A 27223-nucleotide genomic window follows, 5' to 3' on the forward strand; every position below is an offset into this window, starting at 1 on the left:
GCATGACTCAACCCAAACTTTAATACCGCATGATTGTATCGTGTAAGCTTGTTTTGTGTGATGGCTGCTGTGGTTTTAGCAGAGAGATTAACGACCGGACCTAAGCTGGCCTCCAAACCTTGCCCTGCTGATGCCTCAAGCCCTTTGAAGTCTGACCATCATACCTGGCAAAACAACAGTGGGAACTAGGCTGGTGTCAGATCTAATCAAGTTGCCTGCTTCAGCATAGCTAACTATGGGGTACACTAATTGGCCCAATTGCGGATTATACCTTTTGCTACAGATTCAAGACAATAATTTAGTCAAATGATGGTTTTTATCTCCTTCTAATTAAGATTCCAAAGTAGGAAGAAATAGGATTAGACAAGCTAACTTCAAAATTCTGAATTTTTTAAGAGATATGCACTTAGAGTTATTCGAATATTTCAGTCTAAGTATAATGCAATGAAATACCAGGTAAACTGACACCTACCAAAACTATCAGGTTTTGATATATACAGTATTATGTCATTTTCACCAAATAGTATATCAATATAGCCATGAATACACAATTTACATCCTGGTGTACAGTACTCTTTGACAAAACTATATGCATTACATACTAGCACTACAAGTCACTTTTTAAAATTCTACTTCTTGACTTCAGTATCAGCATATACCTAATAGCCAAAAGTAATGGACAACATAATATGCCATGTTTATAAATAAATGAATACGAATCACACTATGACACTGAAGCTGCTTGTAAACATGCACACTGTAAAGGAACCCATGAAAACACTAGGTAGCTGTAATAACACAGTAAAAGATTAAAAGGAATGTATTACAACTGTTGTTGTTTGAAAAGCATTGCAAAGTGATAAAAATGTAATTAAAGCAGTTTTGTTCGAAGGAACCAGCAAATTTCTACATCAAGATTTCTAATCCATTTTTCAGAGATATTTAGCTTGTTTTCAACATAAACATATACATGCCCTGAGACTTGCCTACAACATTCACCCTCTGTATTCAACCCTCTGGAAGAACATTTTCAATTATTTTCTTTCTATTCTCGTTTAAAATGACATATATCTATTAAAAAATCTGCTGTGGGATACCATCTATACTGCTTGCTATTTATTTCCAATCTGTATCACGAAATTATTTTTTCTTCATCAAATTATTAAATCTAGCATTTTAGTCAACCATCTCTGTGATAAAGCATTCTTTTATTATCTTACACTAAAATATTTTTGCGGTTTAAAACCACGGGTAGAAAAACAGAAGTGTAGAGTAATGCTACATTTTTTTAAAAGACTGTCATGTTAGGAAACGGTAGAATTCTCTCTAGAATGGAGGCAAATTATAAGGGAACCGACTTTAACAATGAGGCTTGAAATTATTCAAGTAGGTCATCTATGCATCTCTACAGTTTCTTTTCCAAAGGGTCCTTAACAGTGCTAAATAAAATGCCTTTACCCTTGGGCTGCATCAATTCTTTATAGTGGGCCACTGGGTTTTAAATTGCAGCAGTGGAAAACAGGAACCAGAAATTTTATTGACAGAGGAAACATCTTCTGATATAAGCTTCATTGTGGAAGAAAAAAATAAAAATATTTTAATTCAAAGATATAGTAAATGGAAATTAAATATAGTTGGAAAATATTCTGCCTGTTTGTCTGCATCAGTGAAAACAATTACAGTTTCTGCATTTTAGACTCTGGCATGAATATTAAAGTCTTTTATTCTTGTGATTCAGAAGATGAATAGCCTTTTGATGAAGTGAAATTATGTTAAAATGGAGTACACTAGTATAGTGTTTAGCTCCATTAAATGTATTATATTTGAGAACTGAAAAAACCACAGAGGAATCACCATATCTTAAAAGAAGAAAGACACAATAATTTTCACATTATATTTGGCTTTAAGTGGCTTTTGTAGTGAGCATCTCTACTTGAGAAACTTCAAGTACTCATGCAGAAATGACCTGGCTGAAAAACTGGCTTCTTGATTAACTATTAACTACTTTCAATAGGACTAGATAATTAAGGACATTGATGACCATTATTAGGAGGAGGGCACTTTAATTTGTCACTTGATAGGCTCCTTTCAACAATTTATAGGTTAGTGCAACTTGCAATTGTAGAGAGAGGAGGGAGAGACAGAAAGAGAACTCTTAAGTTACCTTATCAAGTGGCCAGCTATGGAGGGCAGAGGGTCAAATAAGGGCCAAAGTGGTCACTTAAGGGTGAAATCCCAAACACCAAAGCAGTGCCAAGCCACATTGACCATCATTTGGTGATGAAGCAAAAAATATGCTAATATATTGGTGGCAATTCTTCCTTTTATGGTTTCAAGCAGTTAAGACAAGTAGCCTGCTTAACAGCTTTTCACTGGAAAAGAGATTAAACTAAATGATTTGTCAGGGCTGCTTGGCTGTTTTATGTCTTTGTTTAAAAGCTGCAAAGACTGTACTGATCACTATCCCATCACCCTCAAAGCCATCTTTTTTCATCCTTCAGCATTTACTTTGTTAATAAATACATCAGTCCTAATTGCTCAATAGTTTTATATTCATCTGCTCTTTAGCAAGACTAAAACTAAATAATCTTTTGTATTATTCTATGTGGATTGTCTGTATCAAAGGTCAGGGGGAAAAAGTTTAAATTTGGTAGAAAATTTACTTAAGGACATTAGTGTAAATGATACTGTATTTAAAATGACACACAGGAGCTAAAGGTGATTCCAGTAATGCGAAGGATGAATACTGATAAGGACATTTATCCCTCATACCATAATCAGTTTTGGGCAGCATTACACATTAAAACCCCTTAACTATAGTAATAACATGTAGACATTTTTCTACTCACTAACACAAGCAAGAGCAAATCATTAACATTTAATTAAACATGCTCCTGACATCTTTCGAAATATGTATGTCATGCTTTGTTATTGAAGATTGTGGCCTACTTTTTACAAATTCATTTAAAAATAAAATGTATTGTTTCTGCATGCTCTAATTTTTGTAAGCAGAAAGGTAAAGGTATTTTATAAAACCAGTGCAACCCCAACAAAAACACTATGTCACAGCTGATGCAAATTCAATGTTGTTCAACATTTAAGACAAGATTCCATCTTGCATACAGTAGAGTACTGCATATAAAAAACTTACCTCAATAATAAATAGCTTCTTTTTCACTCTAAAAGCAAGGTCCTTCATGTCTGAGACATCACAGATCAAGCTATTAAGCAGCGGAATCTGGCGTATGTGAATCAAACCTTGTGAAAAGGAAAAGTAAAGGAGGAAAAGAATTAAGAAAATGCTGATATCCAGATGCGTAAATTAATGTCTTACAGCAGAATTCAGTATATTTACACGCACTCATCCTCCCCTTTTTAAACTGGAGCTTACAACCAGGAGCAATGAAGCAAACGGTGCGATTATACTCAAGTAATCAAGCAGAATAAGATAAACAGAAATCCTTGTGCGAGGAAAACTAATTGCACTTTGGTACTGAGGTACAGATGTAAAGAGGGATCTTAATACTTGTCAAAACTACAGCCGGTTTGTGTGTGATTTTCTCTTGTATTTACAGTAAGCAAATATGGCTATCACCTTGCATGCTGCCCACGGCACCACTGAGTGATCTTTATTTTATTAAATGCACCAGTAAGCAGCCAGCAAAGCAAGGCTCATGGGTTACTGATAACCAGTGGAGTTCTAATGAAAAGTATTTTGTTTTGCACCTTGATAATTACTTTTTAAAAACTCTTGAGGGAACCGGATTTGTAGAATATATTGCGAGATACATTCTAACCGGTATGTAAACACAACACAATTTATTTTTTGCATGTGAGATGTCCATTGAGCTTACTGGAATTTTATAACAATACTAGGCACACTGCAAGCGCTGCACTCTGTCAGTTGAGTCTCAAGCTGATTTCTTTTGACAAGGACGCTGGATGGTTTCTGTGTAGCTTAATATAGTTCCTGAACAACTGAAGGGTCATTTTCCACAAAGGAAAATGAAAAATATTTTACAAGAAATTACAGTTAAAGCTTACATTAGTTTTATGTTAGTTTTAAATCTAATGAATAAAGGTAAAAATATTGGTCAATTCAAATGACACGTCAAGAAGTCCTAATTTTTGTAATGAACAGCCCTTTCAAATATGAAATAGCATTCAGATGTCATTTTAACAGTGAAATTATACAGACTATTATACAAAATCAGAACTTTAAGATTAAGATCTTTTAAATAATCTGAAATAATGTTATAATTGACATTTTTCCTAAATGATTCTATAGTATTTTTTGTAAAAGTCAATGTAAATGTAATATATACCTTATGTACCATTTTACTTACAAAAATCAGATGGGATATTGATCAGACTTTTGCAATACATTGCCCCTGAACTACCTGAATTTATCATGACTAATTCCTATCTAGGCCAAGGTAAAGGAATGTTTTATTGCTTTCAATGGAACTCAGTTATGACTGATTTTAACTGGAGTAGCTCCATTATTTGAAAGTAGGTCAATTATTTTAATCATTATTTTAATGAAAGTTGATTCCATCTAACAGACACAATTCAAAAGTAGGTATTTTTGTGTGAATAATGCCACATATGCAGCTAGACATTCCTTTGACATTTTCTCTGAAGCAGCTTCCAGTTTTAGCTTGTACCTTTCAACTGGGAGCTACTGTAGAGAAAACCTGGAAAGAAAGTGTTGGTCTTATTTGATCATTTACTATCTCTTTAGAAATAAAGCCAGCATATTTACAATTGGGGTAGAAGAACATCATAGATGTGTTTTATGTGATTGGGTTAATAATATAACCAAATATACCAAATGTCTATTTTCACCAGGGACAATATGCATTTTTGACATCTGTTAGTGGTAAAACATTGTTTATACTTCTGGAGAAATATAGAGACACCTTTCTGGAATGTTCTTATTATGCCTAACATATATTGTTGAATGTTCAATTATTTTATACTAAATACAAATTTAATCTATTATAAGAGTAAACACTCTACTAAATATGCATATGTTTTAAGACAGGTACTCTGCTTATGCCCAGTTTATTAACAAATAGTACTACAAAAACTTAAATTAAAGCAGCAGACTGAGAAGGACCTCCAGCAAAGTGAAGTATATGTGTGCTTGTTAAGGCAATGAACTTTGGTGTGAAGGTCTACAAATGTGCTCCTATTCTTTTTAAGGAGACACTGGAGAACACCTGCAGCCTATCAAACTGCAGTCATCTGATAGCATACAGACATTTTTAAAGTTAAATTAATACAACCACTAATGAAAAGTTTTCATTCTTTTTATTGGAGAAAACACCTCCCTTCCAAATGAGCCATATAAACACAAGTACATTCCTGAAATGTTTGTGCAAGTCTCTATACATATAAGAACAAACTTTAGAAGAATAAAAAAACTGATATGCAAAAAAGTATTGATAAGAGTAAGAATTCATTATAAAGAAGATCAAGAACACAATTCTGCACAAAAGCTACAAGAATGGAATATGGAATATACTTGCTTCTAATATATTGACTATTAAAATATATTAAAAATAAATATATTAATATATTGACTATTAAAAAGAGACACACCATATTTAATTTGCATTACACACCGATACCACATAGGCCCAGTAAAACTGGGGAAAATAGGCATATCTTTTTTTAAAGTATATTTATTTTTGTGACTCACTATCTTACTTGAGAAAATCATCCTCTAATATAACAACATATAGCCTTAACATATTGAAGCAAAGGAGGTACCACTGGATCATATACACTGTCTTTTCTCATCTAATAGAAAACAGTATTCTCACATTTTTATTACACTAGGATTCATATAAGCAGATCAGTCTTTGGATGGGAGGCTCCTATGGAACTACAGTAATGCATAATAGTAAGAGCAGCAATCATGCAACCTCAAGGCTGCATCCTGGATTAACTAAAACTGTCATTCAGAGTTTAGTCTCTTGGGCTGCAAAGCTCTGCAACCTGATTTGGGGCTAAATCTATTTTTTTAACTCTATGGGGTTTACTTCTGAGTAGATACATGTAGGACTGTACTTTAACTTCTTTTAAATGTTCCAACAGTGTTCCAAAATTATTTTCTAAGATATTGTACAATTATTTACACAAAACCCCTACATTATTAAGCCTTCTTAATGATAATGCATTAAAAGTTTAGTAAAATACATTTCTACAGCAAAAGTGCTGTAGACTACTTTATATATGTTTTATATGTTTTAAACACCACTGTAGACTACTCTTCTGCCATTGAAAAACATACCTTAATTAAAATCAAGCAATTAATTAGTAATCTTCAGAAAAAAGTTATCCCTTTGTGTGGTATCATTTAGCTGTCTGTTCACTGAAATATAACTGTTCTTCATGTTCTCTATTTAGAACTTGGCAGATCAAAACTATTGATTTCATGACAATTTCAGCTCACTGGTCAGACCATTGCCAAGCCTCCTCCGCATGTGAATTCCCCAAAGCCTGCCTGTTGAGATGTACATCTGATTGAGCCATGCCTTGATAATATGGCTTGACAACATGCAAGAATTTGCCATGTTTCCTTTGCAGCATTTATGCACTTTAGTGAAAAACTGTCTAAGATTGGTTAGCAAGGTGAACCATTTAAGAGACCTATTCCAAAATGAAATCAAATGCTACTTTATGGCAGATATTCCAACTGGAGGGTAAACTGCTAAGTGCCCTAGAAACACTTAGGGCAGACTTTTTGCATTGCTAAGGATGGAACTTACCATGATAATCCTTGTATAATGGATTGGTTTCTCTCTCAGAGCCGATAAATGATTCAAGACCAACTACCGTATCTGACAAGTTTGTAACACGTTCCATAATTGCTTTATTCTGTAAAACATGGAAGCAAAATGCACAACTTATGTGATGAAAAAGGTAATTAAGGTTCAAAACAATTTTGTTTTCTCAATGACAAATTGAAGGAAAAATGGGGCATCAATATGTAGAAATTATTGAGAATGTGTCTGTTAATCCACATCTAAGGAAAATGATACTACTTTCCTCCCTCTTAGAAGGGACTATAACATTTTCTTCTGTAATGTTTATTGTTAAAGCTTTCACACAATTTGTAAAATACATAACATATACATACATAAAATGCAATCCAACCAATGTGGGCATTTTTTAGTCATATTGATTTCAATGGGAGAATTGAACATAAACAGGTACAGTGTAGCAGATTTTGTCATATCCTTCCTATATTTAACATTATGATTCTTGAATTTAAAGTAGGATTACACAACTGCTTGTCCCTGAAGGCAACCTCAGGTGTCTGTTGAGGTACTTAGGGCTGCACATGCATACGTACATACAACTCTCTCTCCCTCTCTCTCTCACTCACACCCCCCCCCCCCCCCCCCCACACACCTCACACTTACACCCATATTCCACTACTGTCCAAGAGCATTTCAGAGGCCTGGCACCTGCTTTGAACAGATAAAACCAATGTTCTTTCCAGAGACCTCACATTACCCTAGTTTCTAGCTCCTTTCCTTCCTCCTCCTTTCATGCCCCAAGTTCTTGTTGATTGATCCTGAGATCCCATACTGAGTTACCAAGACATTTTTCAGAAAAAAGGGGGATGCAAAAAGAACACAATACGAACAGACTCTGTGCCATTGATACCCTGATCCTAGAGTATTGTAGGAAGTAGACAGGATTGCTAGGAAGCTCCAGCTACACTCTAGGAATGGCTTCTGTTACAGGGACCAGAGAACCCATTGCTCACACTTTACACATTTTGAAGCCCTGCTTAAGAGATGAAAACATCAAACGGCTGTTAATACCTTTCAAAGTATTTTGCATAGATTAAGGGTGGCAGAAACAGTTTTCAGTTTCTTCTGATGCATGCACACACACAATCGGGAAGCACTAATTTTCCAGGAAAGGAAGTGGGGGATCTGAACACCTTCTTCCCTCTCCTCCTTCAGTAGCGACCTGACCAACCATATATTTAATAGGAGATGGTGGCAGAAATTGAATCCCTCAAGCAGACATTTGTTTATCCTATTGTCTTGTTTACAGAGCTAGATATATTAGGATCTGATCAAGGGTGGCATAATATAAAATTACACAGTTCAAAAGTCTATTTTCACAAAGCACAGCTATTCACATAACGGCAAGTGATACAACCTGACCACACCATGCTACATGTTGAGAGCAGGGACATGACGATGCAATGCTCCGTGAACAACCACATTAACTGCCTCCCCGCAAACCAATGCCAATTTAAGCATTAGGCAAAAATTATCCATTGATGTTAGGCGGAGCTATTTCACTCTGTTAAATATTATGTCTCGTAAAGACTCGCTCTGGAGAACAGGCTAAACTTGTTGCCCCAGAGAAAAAGAAGGTGACTGGAGGCAGGGCTGTTACCAGTATGCCACCTTAAAAAAAGTAAATACAAAGAATGTGCACAAATTTTGACATTTTTTTAAAAAATCAATTGGACTTGAAATAGTGCAGAGGCATGCACTTGTGGAAATCCAAAATGGGAAAACCTTGGCTGGGAAATGTTCTTGGAAGTCTCTGCTGTCCAACTGCACTAGGAACCAAGCATGGACCTTGACTTAGAGAGGCGGCCAAAAGGTCCACTTTTTACTTTGTGTTCTTGTGACAGCTGTCAAAAGGTGAGCTACCAAGGAAAAGCTCTATGTGACCTTCGCTTGCAAAAGGAGATGGCCATTAGAACATGCTCAACTAGTGAGATCCTCTATGTTGAGGGGTGGGGTAATTAGACTAGACTCTTTTCAGCATCCTTGCACTTTTCCATGCTTTTCCAAGACTCAGCATGCTCTTGAAAGAAGAAAAGTGTGAGCTAGCCCATTTATGGAGGTTTGGCAGCTGTTACAGTTGTTATTTTTAAAACAAGGCCAACCATTGGATTTTAAAAACAGGTTTTTGACAGTTAGCTGTCAAAATGCAGCAATCCCATAACATTTCCAGCTTCTTGAGCACCCAGAATCTTGAGAAAGGGTAAAAAGCACAAAGGCATTGGGAACAGTCAGGTCAACCAAAAACAAACAAAATAAATCTAGGGGATCTCACTGCCTAGACAAATTCAATTTGCCAACCCATGGATGACCAAGGTTTACAGGCTCTCTGGGTCAATGACCAAAGTTGATTGCTGCTGCACTTTGACAACATACAAATCCCAGGTTATTGCCCAGGCAAGGCTTCCCATTTTGGACCATCACAAATATATACCTCCATATTTGCACACGTCTCTCTCTTCTCTGTGTAAACTTTTTTTTGCTAAAACAATGAAAATGGGTGGTGAATCAGAGACAGTGCTTCCAATATGATGCCCATTTTCAACTCAGATAGTAAAAGGAAATTTTTGAGGAGAAAACAGTGAGTAAAAACAGGCTCATGATCACAGCAGGGAGATAAAGGTAGTTTTAGCTGCCCAGTGCCCTGGGATACAAACTGGAGGACTGAGGGGGAAGGAGGTAGGAGATAACCCACAGTGAGCTCAGTCATTTTCCAGATACACCATATTTTGTTCTGTGAACGACACACTTACTGTTGCTTATTTGTGGAGTGGGTTAGTATGGTGTTTGAATATGGCCCATTGTATCTGATATAATGTATCTAATGGCTTTACAGAATGAAAACAATAATTATAGACCCTCCCCCTTTATACAGTCAGTTAAAACACGCATGGGCACACTTGTTCATAAGTCACCATCCCTATTTCAACAACCATTTGAGTTACAGTTCTTTATACTGATTCCTGTCTGACTTCAACCTTTTTGAATGATGATTAAACAAGGCTTACCTACCGATATAAAAATAAGCTAATGATCTGCATTTGTACCTTACTGATAATTTATTTGCTCTGATCAGCCACTTAGAGGATAACTTGATCTTCTCTTGTTTCTGGGAAAGAACCAGACAATAGGAAGATAGCAGAGTGAATTCCCCACTCCATCCCCCTCCATCCTCCTATTTATGTGCCCTAGATGGCTGCAAGAGTGCAAAGCCCATCCTTCCCATCATTGCTCTGGCCTCCTGGATGCTGTCTAGCTTCTCACTGGTCCAGGCATTGAAGATTTCCTAACCATCAAAGGGCATCTCTTCAGTGCATGGAAAAGGCTTGCTGCCTGGAGCCAGGCATGCTGCTGAATCAACACTGCACTGACAGGGGCCCTGGAGTCACAGTTGATGTGGTGATGAGTGGTGTTAATGTGCTGTCTTAGACAGCCTGATGGCATCAGCATGGAACACCCTAGCCAATTCATCAAGTTTTTCTGGAAGAAACCCAGTTTGGGTGTCCATCTTCTTCCATAGCAAGACTTGATATCTTTCCATGGTGACCTCATACTTTGAAGTGCGAAGGCCAGTCCCATTGCCACATATATCCTCCTCACTATGGCATCCAAATGGTATCCCTCTCAATATACTGGGGTGGTTCACTCCCTTTGTGCACAACCCTGTGTCAACTCTATGATGATGGAATTTGGTTGTGGATGGTGTAGTAGGAATGGGAAGTCCCTCTCCTGTACCAAGGAAAGGCTCTCCAAACAGCAGGATGTTGGTTGTGGCTGTGTCAGCATCTTCCATGGTTCCCTCATGGATTGGAGGAGCGTTAGATGGAAAGGAATGGCTACTGACACCACATCCTCTGTCTGGACAATGGCATATATTGGATCCACTGGTGGCTCTGTAAGTTTTTGGGTCTCCATCCCAAGTGACAATGCCATCCAGAGATACCATCTTTTTGGAGAACCTCCCCAGGTCTTTGGAGGAGGATCCTAGACCTTGTGCCAAATGACATCCTCAGCTGATGTTGACACTGGGTCAGTAGAGCAGCAGTAGACTGGAATCTGACCTATAATAGGCTGGATCTGAGGAAGAGGATCAATCAGACAGTGAGGAAGGTTGTTGAGGTAGAACCAACTGGGTATGGGCAGGTGGCTGATGCGTAGGAACTTTTGGCTGCAGAGGAGGAACTGACGGTTGGTATGCAGGAACTGCCAATGGAGCTGAAGAAACCAGAGGCAGGGTCATAGGAATTGGTACCCACAGTTCCTCTGGATCATGGGTCCTCAAACAATGGCCCATGAGCTGGATCTGGCCCACCATGCTCATTTATCCAGCCCACCTCAGAGGTTTTGGACTCACTTGGAGAAAACAATCTCCAAGCGAGTCCAAATACTCTGAGCCGGTGCAGGTGTTCTCAGAAACTGAGCAGAGAGCTGGCGCATGGGCCAAATTGCAATGGCTCAACTGCGCATGCGCTGCCTCCCCCTCCCCCATTGCATGCATATACAGAGCGGGAATACAGAGCGGGAAACAGAGGAGAGGCGGGCGGAAGAGAAAGAGAGATGAAGACGAAGTAACTAAAAAAGGATTGAAGGTAAGAAAAATATAACTTTTAAAACCTATTTTTAATTATGTGAGGCCAGGGGCGGCCAGGCCACACGGCCTTCTCCGAGGAAGCAAGCTGCCGCCACCACCTCACCGAGCCTGGGGTGGACAGGCTGAGGTGGAGCGGCTTACTTGAAGAAAGCCGCGGTGGAGAAAGCTTACTTGGAGAAAGCCATGGGGCTCCCGCGCCTCTGCTGTGGCCTTCTCTGAGCAAGCGAGCAAACATTTAATTTTTAATTAATTTTAAAAATGTTAATTAATTTTTAAATTTATTTTAATTTTAATTAATTTTTTAATGTGCAGTGTGCACAGGAATTCATTCATTTTTTTTTCAAACTATAGTCTGGCCCCCCAACAGTCTGAGGGACAGTGAACTGGCCCCCTGTTGAAAAAGTCTGAGGACCCCTGCTCTGGATGATGAGGGGCTTCACTGGTAATAATGTGGGTACATCCTCTGCTCTCAAGGATGTCTTTGATAATAGTGGTCCACTGGTGCAGGCAGCACCCAGGAGGATTCCTGGTCCCAGTCAGTGCCTGGGACTGGGACTGTTCCATTAGCCAATCACCTGAGTGATTGCACTGGTGAAAAGGTGCCATGTGAGGGTCCCACAGCTGGGCTCAGCAGCAGCAGTGAAGACTGCTGCTCCATGTGTGGAGAGCAGAGGAGTCTCGGCGGAAACCATGGTGATAGACTGGCTGAAGAAGGGGCAGTGAGTCCTTCAGAGAAGGAAAGCATTGTGGCCAGTTTTGCATGTGCCATTGAGCTCGATGGAAGAGCTGATGGAGGAACAAGTACAGGAACCCGCATTGGAAATGGTGGCAGGGACCACTGGAGGGACTTTTGAGTGCAGTGGCGCAGAGGAGACTGATGGAGGATGGCATCAGGCCTGTTTCTTGGGCTTCTCCTTGCCCTTCTTGACCACCATTTTGTCATGGTGGCCTCTTCTTAGGGCTTTCTTCTCTGGATATGTTGTTCACAACCCAGGTGTTTGTAACCCTGTTTTGTCACCCTGGGACCACCTATATGTAAAAAATTCTTTATTGTTGGCCTTCATGTTGTTGAGGTCAAAAAAGCCCCTCTTGTTTGTTATCTGACTATGAGAGATGCCGGCAACATCAGCAAGTCAGTTTATACTAAGAAGATTCTGTATTGTAGGTACACCCAAACAATATAGAGTGAATCCATCTTCAGATAGGACCACTCCCACTGTCATCATGCATAGTGAATTTATACATTTAGCTTTTAGTAATTATTAGTAACAAAAAACATAATAAAAGGAAACATCCTGTTACTTTTGTACATTGGTATCTTGACCTACGCTTAGAATATCTGGTGTCAAAACATCAGCTTCTAGGCTTATCTTTACAAATTCTGAGCTTCTTGGCAGAGGCTTATTTTATATTTTCAGCCCTCATGTATCTCTCTGATAATTCCCTAAATAACTAACCTTTGCTGTTTGGTCATCAGAAAAAAATATATTCATCAATGCTGTTAGTGATGTGCTCTTCAAACTGTTTTCTTGCTGCTCTGATTGTCTCCTTGCTACTCCCTCATGCAAGGTTGTGGTCTCGTCTGCTTCTTTCATTTTGGCAAGGCTTCCATTTTTTAAAGGCAACTTTCTTCTGCCTAACAGCTTCCTTGACTCTATGTTATCTATGGACATATGTACACAAGTACCATGTTCTGATACACATTTTAACTTTGGTTAAAACAGAGGTGACCCAAAGATAGACAGAAACATCTCTTCAAAAATGGGGAATGTTATGGAACACATTAAAGCAAAATATATGCCAGTAATCATTCTGGGGGGATTAACTAGTTGGCAAAAAGCACTATTACAAACTGTAAGGAGGATTCAGTTGGTTTAAAACTACTAAAAAATCTAGGTAAGCCTGGCAAATGTACACATATGTAAAATGGACAATGTAAATATCCATGCAACATGTTCAAATGGTGGGAAAATTAATTAACAATCAGCTTGGTGGTTAACCTGAGAGCTATGGTGCACAGATGAGGCTGTGAACATAACAACGTTGAATGAAACTAACATATCCATAATAATAATTAACATTTACAGGAAGACTGAATGTGGGCCCAAACATCTGGAAGACCATAAGTTGCCCATCTCAGATTGGGCAACTCAGAGTAGAACATTTGCAGCAGTATTTTAAACCATCTGGAATGTTTTAATGCTTTTAAAAAGTACCCCAAGTGGAATGTGGTAGATAGAACATTTGTCTCCACAGCCAGATCAATTTTCTCTACAAATGAGCACAGTTGATATATAATCTAATCTGGGCAAAAGCGCACCAGCTACCACCTGCAAATCTAGCAGCAAAACAGAGACAAATGGTATTCCTAAACTCTAAGCCTGCTATTTAGGGGAAGTGCAACCTGATCCGAAATAGGCAAAAATCCTATTCCCTGACAGGCATTCTCACTGACCAGGGACACCTTTGTTTTGTCTGGATTAACATTCACTTCCTTTGTCTTCACTGAAGCCAGACACTGATTCAAGGTCTCCACAGCCTCCATTGAATTAGATGGAAATAAAAGGGAACTTGGTGCCATAAGCTATGCCATTGTTGCACTATAGTTTGCACTATAATGAATGAAATAATATTCATCCTGTATAACTTGGCTCTTGCATTATTAAATTTATGGAGGCAAAAACTGAGGAACTTCAACAAACAGAATGATCTTTTGTAGTAAGACCACCAATAATTGCAATGTTCTTAGTTTTCACATAGTTCTAAAAATGGGTTAAACCCTTTTGTCATTTTACAGATACAGAAAAATGCATGTAACATTCAGGTCATTTGCCTGAGGTCATGTAGCCAGCAAAATATTTGGAACAAACTTTGGTTTCCTGACTCCATGTGTGCTGTCTTTTTAAATTATCTTTATGTCATATGATTTCAGTATTGTTCAAGAAGCTCTGTAATTGACAAAGTGCTTATTGTCCTAGACACTAAAAAGCATATATCACCATGAGGACTAAGTAGGCAAGCACAAGATGCATTGTGTTTAAAAGGAACCTGTTTCTTGGGGGGATGAACCAATATCTTCTCATGTCACCTCTACAAGTAGAGGTTCACAATAGTGATTCAATTATTACAAGCACAGAAAGAGAGAATGAGAGGTTTGAGATTGGCATGTAGATCTCCTGGTAACCTGCCTGTGAATATTACATAAGTCACACTTCATCCAAATAGGCTATTACGTAACTCTGAGGAGTAGACAGTAGTTGTGGTACATGGCAACACCAAGGGCATGAGGAATGAAGCTATGCTGTTTTGGAGGCAAAATCTAGCCTGCCAGGTAAGGAGCTGAAATCTGGGCCTTCCAAAGTAACTGAAAGTCTATCTATTCATAATGCACAGGGTGTGCTAGAAGAGATGACTGGTTTATCAATTTGATCACTCCCAAGTGTCCTGAACCTAGTAATAGAACCATGTCAGCTCCTTAGTATTCTGAGGAGCTGAGGGCAATGAAACAATTGTGCTGGTGATTAGAGTGGAAATGGCAGAAAGAAAATCAGTCTGCAATCTTATTCTGTGCTGGTGATGGCAGCATAGAAACCTTTTTTCTCTGCCATCATTACGTCTCTTCCATGTAATCACCCAAGTTCTTTCAGGTGCAGGCTTTAGAACACAACTATTTGAACCCTCAAAGGACTGCTGTGAACAACATACCAGACATATTCATGACAACTTCAATGCCACTTCTTGACAGAGTCTGAGATGGACAAGGCCAATGCACCATTACAGCTAGATCTTGTTATAGATACCTATTGGCTCATGCAACATGAGGATGTGGACAAACTGCTTGGAGGGATGAAGCCTACTATTTGCCCTTTAGATCCTTGTCCATCTTGGCTTGTGAAATCTGACAAGGCTGGGCTGGACCTTCGTGGCAGTATACAACTCCTTAAGGGACACTGAGGTTCCCACTGCTTTCAAAAGAACAGTGGTGAGGCCCCTGTGAAAGAAGCAAACACTTCAGACAACTACTGCCTGATATTTAAAGTGCTGTTTTGACCTTTAAAGCCTTAAATGCTCTGGGACTAAATTACTTGACCATCCTTACTCTTATTAGTCTACCCACAATTTAAGATCAGCAAAAGAGGTCATTCTAATTTGAGCACCTGTGAAAGCCGATAGGTAGGTAATCAAATAGCTCTGGAATAACCTGCCATCAGAAGTTCAGCATGCTTCATCATTGCAAACTTTTAAGAAAATCAAGAACACACATTATTCTACCAAAGGGCCAAACAGTATTGAGAAACATTATTAAGAATATTGATGAACAGGTCTTGCTGAAGAAGACTCAATATGAAAAATCCTGTCTCAATAACTTTCTATATTTGGACTTTCATGGGCCCTGCAGTAAACTTTGCAGTCCCAGAAGAAGAGGATGTGTCCTCTTGTGGATTAATATTTGGTTAAACAACAAGAAGCAGAGAACAGGAATAAACAGGTAGTATTCACAATGGAAGTAAGAAACTTTGGATATGACTTAGAGTTAGGGATGAGTAATGAGGTGGTTAACTTTTCTAACAACATCAAGTTATCCAGGGTAGTAAAAACAAAAGGTATTGTAAAAGGCTCTAAACTATTTTCTCCAACCTAGGTGAATGGGCGATAAGATGGCAAATGTGGTTTAATATAAAGATTGCTGCAGACCAATAATGATGGCGATGATAATTCTAACTTCACATATAATCATGGTGTCTCTGCTGGCAAGGGCTGATAAGGCAAATATATGAAAATGATTAATTTCATTAGGAAAGAAAGCAAAACCAGAACTACCAATAAGGAAGTATCTGTATTCAAATCTAAGATACTTACAAATACTATGTATATTTCTGGTAGTCACATTTGAAAAAGCATATTATGGAGTTGGAAAAGGTGCATAGAAGTCTTAGGGTGTTCAATTATGGATGGGGAACTTCCAGCCCACAGGGCAGATGCAGCCTGTCAGATCTTTTTCCCCAAGTCCTGCTTCCTCTGAAGCCTCATTCCCTCTGTTTTCCAGCAGTCTCTCATGGATCACCTGAGCAATGTAGGGGAAGACTGCCAGACAGGTAAGGTTTCACACTTACCACACTATCACTTCTCCCTCCAGTGATTAGGTGATTTGCAGAAAACAACTGAGAAGTGAAGCAAGAAGAGACAAAGAAGAAATGCCTGCATGAAGATGAATTTTTCATTCATTTTTTTCTGTCTGAAAAAAAAGCCTGGCAGCCTGGCTAATGGTGGAAGGTTAGATACAGGCAGAAAAGTTCAGGGAAGAGAGAAAGTGAGAGAGAGAAGGGAGTTTTAAATGACGGTGTGTGCATGATCAGTGTGGGTGCATGGATTTGTGTCAACTGGATGTGTTTGTGGCTTTGGTCCAACCCACCACCAGCATGTGGTCTCCTTATGCAGGAATGAGGCCCTTAGGATGAAAAACATTTACCATTCTGGTTTCAACAGAGCCCTCTTCCAAATAAACATCCTTAGCTCCGATGTTTCCACTAAAGACAAAATACTTGAGTAAGAAAATGTGCCATTTGTCTGAAAAAAATGTAGCCTATTCTGAAGAGCCTATGTTTTCATAGTGTGGGTCAGGTAAAGATAAGATTTAATTTTATGAATTTCAACTACAGATATAATAGGCAGTATGACTTAAAGATATAGCTGCATTCATGTTAAAAAAGTACACACCTTCCTATTTCATGTAAAGTATAAGAAATGTACTGCATTTTGAAGCAATGCATCTCTTCTAGTTCCTTAAAAAGAAATTAAGTAATTCATGGAGGAATAAGCACATACTTGCCTACATAGGCAATCACCAACAAGCAAATATCAGAGCATCCATCTGATGTTTGTAATCAAGTGGCAGGTTAAAGATACCGAATTTTGCAATCAGTTTACACTAATCTCTTATTGAGTATAAAATTATAGCCTGTCATCAGGAACAGGCTGGCAAAGCTCAGTCCAGATGGGAGACTAGCTGGGGAGGGGGGGAGAGAGATAAAATAGGTGGGAAAATGATGGGAATCTGACAAAAGACATGACTGCTCCCTCTGCTGGCGAGGCCCTCTTCTACTTTAATTTTTAACTAATGACTAGTTTTCTTTTAATTATTCATGAGGCAGTCAATAAATAATGCAAAGTGTTCCTTCTTCGGTCTGCTGCTGTGCGTTTTCACATTTTTAAACTCATGGTGCCCTATTTTACTAGAATAATGTTTTAAGAACAGAAAAGGCTGAAACATTTATCAGCTCTCTAATTTTTGAAATGTTATGAAAGGGTGCTAGCACCTTTTTAAAAAAAATGTGAAGGCTTTTTAGAACCTATATCTATCTTGTTAATACCAGAAATGATGATAATATCAAAAATACACTCTAAGTAAGGTGACATCTAAAATATATTTTTAAAGTGTATGTTCTACCAGTATAACCAAATCCATACCATGCCAACGGAATATGCATGGAGCAGCATCCGTGAAGAGGCAGCAGAATGTACAGAGTTGTTAACAGAAATACTCCTTGGAAATATTATTCACAATACAAGGAATATGTTCAAGACAGCAGTAGGATTTGGGTTTCCTAACAGAAGTTCCCCAAACAGGAGGAATCGGGTTGATTTCATCCACTGTTCTCATCTGAATTTTGGCTGAAAAGCTATGCCAGCTCCCAGCATTGCAGAAGGCTCCATCCCAGGAATCCTCGCCTGCCATTTGCTTTGCTGATTTTAATCTCTCAGGACTTTCTTACAGTGGCTCCACTATGCTGAACTGGCATTTGCTTCAAGAAGTGAGTTATTATTAAACTTGTAGGTCAATTGTGGCACTAACAACTCTTTGGAAGCTTTCAGCCACAGTGTACAATTTGCTGGTCTAATTAAATATTAATTCTAAGTGTTACATTTTGTGGCTAAGAGCTTTTATTTTCCATCATCAGTCTGGAACAGAAAGAGGTTACAAGGCTAATTTAATTTCCACCCCCACTTCAACATTAAAGCTTAACTACACAGGCACAAAAACATCATTAAAGATGCAACATTCCTTTATATTGCAATTATCATGTAATTAATAGAACAGTCCTAAAATATGGAGATAACTAGTTAGATATTCAGAAAGTAAGTAAATACAAGATCGATAAAGTTTAAAAAGGGAGTACATCATAGAAAATTTGTGGTTGGATCATATATTAAATGTTTGGGGGTTTTTTGTTTGCTGTATTGTATTTGAACAGCCAACACACTCCAAAGATTCTCAGAAGTATACCTTTTATATATAAATCACACTAAAACATGACTGAAATATAAACAGTACAAAATCAGTATTTTCTAAAGTCAGGTAATCAAATCCTAATTAGTTTTTTTTCACTTTCCTTCTCCTTGAAGGGTCCAAGTGGGCTCAGTACATGAGGTACTTGCATTCTGTTTTAGTAACAGTTGCACCCATGTCTGGACAATAGGCATATATTAACTATTCCACTCAGCAGGTGACATACGCTATATCCCTTATTTACCATACCGTGGGATAAATCAGTGTTGCAAACTTCATTCATAAAAACCAAAATCATAATACCCTTACATTTCTGATTAGAAAAAAGCCATTTGTTTTGTAACTTGTTTTTATTTGTTACTAATATTAGAACCATAGAGCTGGAAGACGCACATTGAATTATTTATTCCAGTCCCCTGTCCTAAAAATGTTGTAGATCTAAAACAGACCCGCAATTGCCTTTTCTTGAAAGACTGCAAGGAAGAAGATTCCAGTCTTCTTGAGGTAACATTTTATCATTGAATGGAAGTTTGATAATTTCCCCCTCTATTCACTGTAAATGTATTATATTTCTGCATAGTTAAATTACTCCTTGTTCTTTTATCCACTAAAAAATAAAGGAACAACTATTCCTCCTCAGGAGTGGAAAAAGAGGTGCCTGAGAACTGCCAAAACATTCCAACCTTCCTCAATTTCTTTAAAACTTTTCTATGCCATCATTTATTCTAGAGAATCTCTTGATGGTTTACATTGGATGCTATCACAGGATTTTAAAACATTCTTTATCTTGGAACATCTAATCACCTTTTCAAAAACTATCTGTTCTTCAAATCCTTTACAATGTGTCAGCAATCCTTTAAAACTGTGGTAGGCAAAGGTCTACACCAGGGGTCCTCAAACCTTTTGAATAGGGGGCCAGTTGAAAGGTGCCAGGGATGGGCGCAGGCCATGAAGGTGGTGCAGGCAGGGGGTGCAGGCTGGGCGGGGGGGGGTGCATGTGCACGCGCATGCAGAAAGGCAAGGGCATGTGTGCGCAGAGATAATTTTCTCCCAAGGAGATCGTTTTTGGACTCGCTCGGAGAAAAGGATCTCCTGGCAAGGTGCTGGCTTGCTTGCAAGGAGATCCTTTTCTCTGAGTGAGTCCAAAAACGATCTCCTTGCGAGCAAGCCGGCACCTCACCACCCGCGCGTGCGTGGCGAGCTATGCCGGGCCGGACCCATCCAGCAGGCTGTAGTTTGAGGACCCATGGTCTACACAGAACACCAGATGAAATCTTTCTAGAACAGAGTAGAAGGAGCTCTATCACTCCCCCAAGCCATTGAAAATAATGTTTCAATATAGCTTCAAGTGTGAAAGTTCTAGATGAGAGTTTCTCTTCACTGGTTAAACAGACACATTTTCTTCAACAAATGTGTTGTACACAATGCTGAATTTGTAAGGGCAGAAAGCCTCAATCAGGCAATTTCCTATCACTCCGTCTTTATAGCATTTTCTTGCCTTTCTGAGGGTTGAAAGACTGTCAAAATGGCACAGGATGGTGCACAAAGAACTACTAGAGGGGAGAGGAATCACCTAAATTCAAGTGTAATTCACCTTCTATAAACCAGAGGAGATTGTGGAAATTGCCTTGACCCTAATTCTGGAAAATCTCCCCTCTTCTAGCATCCCTATAACTTATGCTATTTTTGTGGAACACAGGAGGTTGTATTTGGGAGAAAATGAGGACTTAGTATATGTGAAACTGCCTTTTTATCATAATAGCATTAGATTCTGCTCAATGCTATTTTTATTGTAAAGCTCAGCCTCTTAAAAGAAACATTAATTATGAAACCACAAAAATAAAATAATGGCTTATTACATTTGTACCACAAGCTTCCTCCAAGAAGCTTAAAGCATCGTTGTTTTTAGTTTCATAAAACTCTTTGTCTGTGGACTGGTAAGGATTTAACATATGTGCGTGTGTGGCGGGGGCGGGGAGAGAAACATAACTAGGAGACTGAGAGGAGGCTACAGGATCTATTGCTTCCTCTGTCTAGCCTTTCCCTTCTAAGAAGTGAGTTTTTGTTGGTCTTAACTGCTGTTGAACATTACCATGACCACTGAGATCAAGGCCAACCTTGGAAAATCAACTTCAAAGCCTGATTTCAAATTCTTAACAGGTGACTCCCCAGTCAGCCTAACAATACTAAAAATCAGTGCTGATACAATTGTTAATAATGCTTACATATGGCTAAGAAACAGTAGGAAGAACAAACTCTTAGGGAAAGAACTGATGAAGGAGGGAGTGTGTGGCAGAACTTCCACTCTTAATAGAATTGGGAGCCCACACAGTTAGGCTGTATCTGCTTAATAGATGGTTTACAATCTGAACATAGGTTTCTCACATCCAAACCTGGTATTACTATCTGGAAAATAAATTGGCATGAGCACAGAATATCCCAATCTGGCATGGAATAAATTACATAGACACACCAGATTCTGCACCTTTTAATTACTTCAAAAGTATTTGTGACAAATTAGGCAAATTACTGAAATAGCCTAACTTGAAACAGGAAATTTTTGAGGGTTTTTGTTTTGGCACATGGTTGAAATATTCATAACATTTTTTAAGACAGTAGTTTATAACAAAAATACCATCAACCTAGCAAACTTATCACCATCATACTATGACTTACTATAACTCCGTGTACAAAGATTAATCTCAAAATAATCATCAGATTTTCTGTTGCATTATGGAAACTACATGATTGATTGTTTTGCTACATAATGCTTTAAATATTATTTTAATTGATTTTTTTTTAAATGCAGAGGTTGATGAAATTATTAGTTCCACAGATAATCCTTCATCTATAACAATAAAGATGTTTAAAGACAAAAAGCTCATATAGAGAAATGTACAAACTTATTTGGTACTAATGTATCAAAAGATAGATTCTGTACTATTCTGATTAATTTGAAATAAATTATAGAGGCAAAAATACTCAACATGAACAATGAAGTCTGTACATATGAACAGATTTATTTCCATTTTTATCAAAAAGCATAATGTAACGTACTCCAGTGAATTCAAAGAAACAATATATTAATTCATATTCTATATTTTTAAACCTATCACATGAAATAATGAAAATATCCCACTAAACATTACCTTGTTCGATCCTTAAGGAGTACAATAACAAGGTTTTATTTATACTGACTTTTTCATTGATCATTTCTGGAAAATGCTAATAATTTCATTGTCTTATGAAATAGGTCCACTTTTAACAAGTTATATCCTACAACAAACTCAACAAATCTCATCACATTTTAACTGAGCATTGTACTGTGCATTTGGTTGCATAAATAATACTTAACATTTTATAGCATTTTATATATAAATGAAAACTCTCATGTGGAACTGGAGTTTACTGTCCTCTGTCTCCCCACTGCAGCTGCCTGTACCCCTCTAATATACTCTTCTGAAAGGCCTGGAATGTGTCAGTGGCAAGGGGGAATTGAAGCAACAGTTTGAACTAACGGATCTCTCTTGCACTAGCCAATCTTCTCCACTTCTCCTTTCCCATTGCAGACATCCAAGACATTGCAACCATCAGGAGAAGCTTTTCACTGTTTGGGTTTATGTGGGGCATCAACCACTTCTGATGTAAACCTACCTTCTTAATAAGGTGTTGACGTTATGCTATTACAAGATACAGGTGACAAAGACCGTCAGACAGACAAATAGAACAACAAAGCAGTTATTTACAAAGGTCCATTGCTATGAATACACTACTTATAATATTCAAATTTTAAAACAAATGGACAACTATAGAAATGTATCGAATTCATATTCCTGTAGCATATATTCCATTATTGGTCTTCACACTTGATTTGGAGTTTTGATTTACCTCCTAATAAAGTGCTTAATTTAACCAATTTTGTACTTTCCCCTTTGACAATTAATCATAGATAGTTCCAGATACCATTTTCTGTATTAAAACAAGTCTAGCATTTCTACATGCATAGATTGCCATTTAAACCAGTAAAGTACTTAGATCAGAAATAATTAATCTAAAGGTTACAGAAGCAGAAAGGTTTTCAAGTTAATAGACAGCATAGGATTACATTTGCTTTTTTAAAAATGTCTGCATTATTTGCATGTTCTATGCTTTGCATCTTGGATATTTTTTATGTATATCCTGAGATTTTATTGCTTTTATTCTGTGATATTATTTTATTTTTGTCCACTTAATTGTAAGACGTTTTCCCGAAAGATTGCATATAAATATATAAAATAAATACAGATTAAAAAATCTAACATTGAATGGTAGACAACCCATGTCTATGAGGGGAAAAAAAGGAAAATGTCTTTTAGACAAAGATCTTTTCCTTACATTTTTAATCCACTCACAAATCCCAGCAACAGAGTTGTGAGAAGCTGAGTAGTGAGAATGTGAGCAGCTGCTGTTATTAGAACTAAAAAGTCTGTCTAGTGCTTGAGACTGTGAGACCACATGCTCGGCTGTCCTCTCATCTTGCCATCCTCACCAATTAACTATTAACATGGAGGGCTGGACACATGCTCTTGGGGGCTCTTTAACAGGCTTCTTGGAGACCTGAACAACTACACAGCAGGGCTCTGGGAACTGAGTAATGTGGGATATAGGAAATCCCAGTTGCTTTGCTCCTCCTAATGACAGTTTGCTCTGCAGTTTAAGCACTCTGTTAAGTTATTGCTTAACAGAGAGAGGATGTTTAAAGTTTAACTACAGACAGAAATGCTTAAGTTTCATCTACACTGGTAAATAGATCAAAATAAATAAATACAGAAATTATGTTCCTCCTTCAAGTCAGGTCACAGGAAGATGACATAATGGACTTCAATATTAAATCATTAAAAGTGAGCCTCCAATAATTCTAAAATTCAATTGGTAGCAATAGCAAATACAGCCTTATTTATCTATATAAAAATTCTATCACTTGAAGTAGTGGTTGACAGATCTAATTCAGATCAAATGTTAGATCCCTGAGTGATTCACAGAAGACTGGCAAGGATTTCTCACTCTCAATGGTTTAATAATAGCATCAACAAAAATATTTATTTCCACCTAAATCAGGCGGCTAAAATGAAAAAAGCTTGGGATACCCAGGAGTGAACTGTTTTGTGAAAAGACTGTATGTTCAGTTTAGTTCTGGTAATAAAAACAAATTCCTAGGTCCAGAATGTATTGATACACAACCAATTCTCTAAGTGAGTGTCCTTTGTACCTGGTTTTGGTAGATGGACCATGGGGTTCTACTAAACTATGAAGGAGATCCAACAAGTCTGAAATCTTAAATAATGTGCATAACCTTTATGAATATACTTTTTCATACCAATATTGAAAATCAACATTTCAAAGTCATAGATGAAAACTATAGGCCTGATCTAGCTGAAAGTGGCCTATACTTTACTGAATCCTGTTAGAAGGCCAATCTGTTGAAAATACAGAGCCATGCACAGAGATCACAAGGTGATATTGCATAAAATAGATCGCTCTGCACTTCTAATAGTACCTCTTATTCACCATCCATGAACCAATCTTGCTATGTATGCTTGGAGTGTAAGTTACTGGCATGATTAGAAAAAGAATTTGGAAAGAGATGTGGGAGGCATGCATGTACCTCCAGTTGCTTACGCTATCCCTTCAGAACGCCTGCATGTACAGTGGAAGGGACATGGAAAACACTGGCTTCCTGTGGGGTTTGGTGTGTACAGTTAGGTATGTTAACAGAATGAGAGAGTATGAATAAAAACACTGAATAGTCATACTTAATCCAAATGTACTTAGAAACATAGAAACAGAGCAAGTCAGAAGGGGTCTCCCGGGCCATCTAGTCTGACCCCCGGCTCCAGCCGGCTCCGCTCACGACATGCCCACCATTACTTCTATTTAAACAAATTTGTTTAGCTAGATGCTGCCTACATTCACTTATGGAGGGGAATTTCAAAAGCAATTTCTGATGGAATCTTGGGGGAACAATGATGGTAAGGGGAAGGCTACTGCTTTCATACAGAAAATGAGTCAAACGCTCTTTTGTTATTTTGTGAAAATCTGACTGCATACTAGATCATTGCTATTACAAACCATACTACACATCTCTAACTAATTACTATACAAACACCAAGTTTTCAACAGATCTGACTATGGAGAGTGTTCTGTTCTAATTTTGGTACAATACAAAAAGAGCTCTCAAGAGATTGAAAAAAAAGTAAAAATAAATTCTAGGTCATCTAAAATCCACTGGCAAGAGCAATTAGAAAGCTGCCAGAACTGGCCATGTGTATGGGTACCTCAGGATTAAATCCCTTCTTTCCATCTGTGATGCATGGCACGGTTCACATGGAACTAGGTTAAAATTCCTCTTAAATTTCAGACCTAATATATTAAGTGATGTCTTCCTTATTTGTAAGGCACTCATTTTTTTCAAATGAAATAGTAGACTGTTCTTAATGAAAACATATTAGTTGTGGGTCTCTGTTTTACAAATGCAGACACACTACTTAAATATCCACACAAGTAACTAGCTTTCCAGGTACAGAAATAAACTACAAGGTTTGCAATTCCCCTAGTGGGTTTTTTGGGGGGGGGGGGGGGGGAGAGGGTTAAGAGAAAGAGTTATACATGCTATATTTCTCCTGAAAACATTCCAGTTTCTATTAATTAATCAATATGAATTTTAATATTTGTCCAAGTAATATCTTCAGGATCCTTAGATACACATCATCAGATGAAACTGATATGAATTATTCCAAGTAACCTGAAAAATCTTTTAAAAATTTCCTTTACAATTTTAACCTGTGGCCTCTTCTTTTCCCACCTTATGCCAGTATTGCTAAATATCTGTGCTGAATCAGATATTTGGTCTGATTTGCATGGGTTTTCTAAACCAAGGTTTGTTGTCCTATCCAGAATTTGTTTGATAGAAAATCAAACGAATTATGGTTTCTTTACTCATTTCTTGGGTTGTCTGTTTCTCTCCTCCTTTGTCTGCTTTTTCCTGTAACTCAACCAGTTTTGTGGCACTGAAGTACTGTCATATAAAGAGGCTAAGGATTTTGACCACTCCTGCCTTTGTAGCTCGGCAAAACACCCCATGAACAGTCCTTTACAGGAGGCTTTGTTTGGAGTGCTGTAGTATCTATAGTCTTAGAAGCACTGTGTCAGTGACTCTGGCATTCTTTATATTTGTACTACTCCTTGCACTTCTAGTCTTCACTACCAACTTAGGAGAACCAGCCCAAGAGTACCTGATACTATCATTTCCTGGTATTTTTCTGAAGGAGTTTACCTTAGATGAGACTACCCTATCACGAAATGCACCAACAATACACCTCTCTGAAAGGCATTTGCCAGAGTTAGGGGGAGCTGTTTTCACCTGCTTCTCTTTGGTGTTTCTTTTGAGTAAGACGTTCTGACTGAACAGCACATTTTTGTTTTTCATTTCAGCAGGTTTAGGAACAACTGCTGTAGTACTGGTTAGAGGGCTACAGTTTACAACTGTAGTGGTTTGCTTCATATGGTAGAGATTTTAAAGCCTTTGGGGAAGCTAAGTTTTTTCCCAGAGGACTGTCTATTTGATTCCATGTATATCCATTAGCATTTTCTTTATCTTCCATTTTTGCTTTGCCAATAAAATTACATTTTGCAGCAACACTTGACTAGCCTGCCTAAACTGCACCCAAAATTGCCAGACCTTCTTATCACTCTTTATTTTACTAAACTGGTTGCATTCTAACATTTTATGTATGTATGTATGTATTTCATTTTACTTCTGTGACACCTCATAACTCGAGTTTTCTCTGGGTGGCTTAGCAAATCTAAAACAGCCTGTAAAATATACAGTAATAAAATAGATAATAATAATAAAGTTAATAAAACATTAACTTGTATTCCGCATGAAAAAAGATTATACCAAAGTTTACACGAGGCAAACCAAATACAACCAAATTAAATAAATTAAAACAACCAAGAATTAAGTAAATGATCAGCAACAAAATACAATTTAGATTAACCAAATGCTTGTCAGAACAAAAAAGTGCCTAAAAGAAAGGAAAGTCAGTGTCAGCCATATGCCCCTGGGGAGCAAATTCTAAAGACTAGGTTCCACAACAGCGAATGCCCCCTCCTAGCCATTACCCCTTAAACTCAATGGGAGGGGGGTTATTTAGAGGAAGACTTTAGAGGAGGATTAAGTAGATGGGTAGGCATATATGGAGGAAGTAGTTCCCTCAGGTACCCTGGTTCCAAGCTGTTTAGGGCTTTATATATCAAAGAAACCCTTTGAATTGGGCCCAGACTGGAACAGGGAGCCAACGTAGCTGGTGGAAGATCAGTGTAATGTGTTCTTGATAGCTGGCCCTCGTAAGCAACTACACCACCCTATTCTGTATTAGTTATAATGTCCAGATCGTCTTCAAAGGTAGCCCAACGCAGAGTGCATTACAGTAATCCAGGAGAGGTTAACACTGCATGGATAACTGTGGCAAGGCT

General features: G+C 37.9%; 1 protein-coding gene across 1 annotated transcript in view; it reads right to left on the reverse strand.

The window, feature by feature from the left end:
* Window positions 1–27223, reverse strand: part of ELP4 (elongator acetyltransferase complex subunit 4) — a 188436-nt gene that overhangs the window by 100565 nt on the left and 60648 nt on the right. The window contains exons 9-10 of the mRNA XM_044426105.1: window positions 6780–6888; window positions 3152–3258 (exon numbers count right to left, since the gene is read on the reverse strand). Of these exons, the coding sequence (XP_044282040.1) occupies window positions 3152–3258; window positions 6780–6888 (216 nt within the window). The remainder of the gene's footprint in view (window positions 1–3151; window positions 3259–6779; window positions 6889–27223) is intronic.

The sequence above is a fragment of the Varanus komodoensis genome, unplaced genomic scaffold (assembly GCF_004798865.1).
Source record: "Varanus komodoensis strain SLA01 unplaced genomic scaffold, ASM479886v1 scaffold16, whole genome shotgun sequence".
Lineage (NCBI taxonomy): Eukaryota > Metazoa > Chordata > Lepidosauria > Squamata > Varanidae > Varanus > Varanus komodoensis.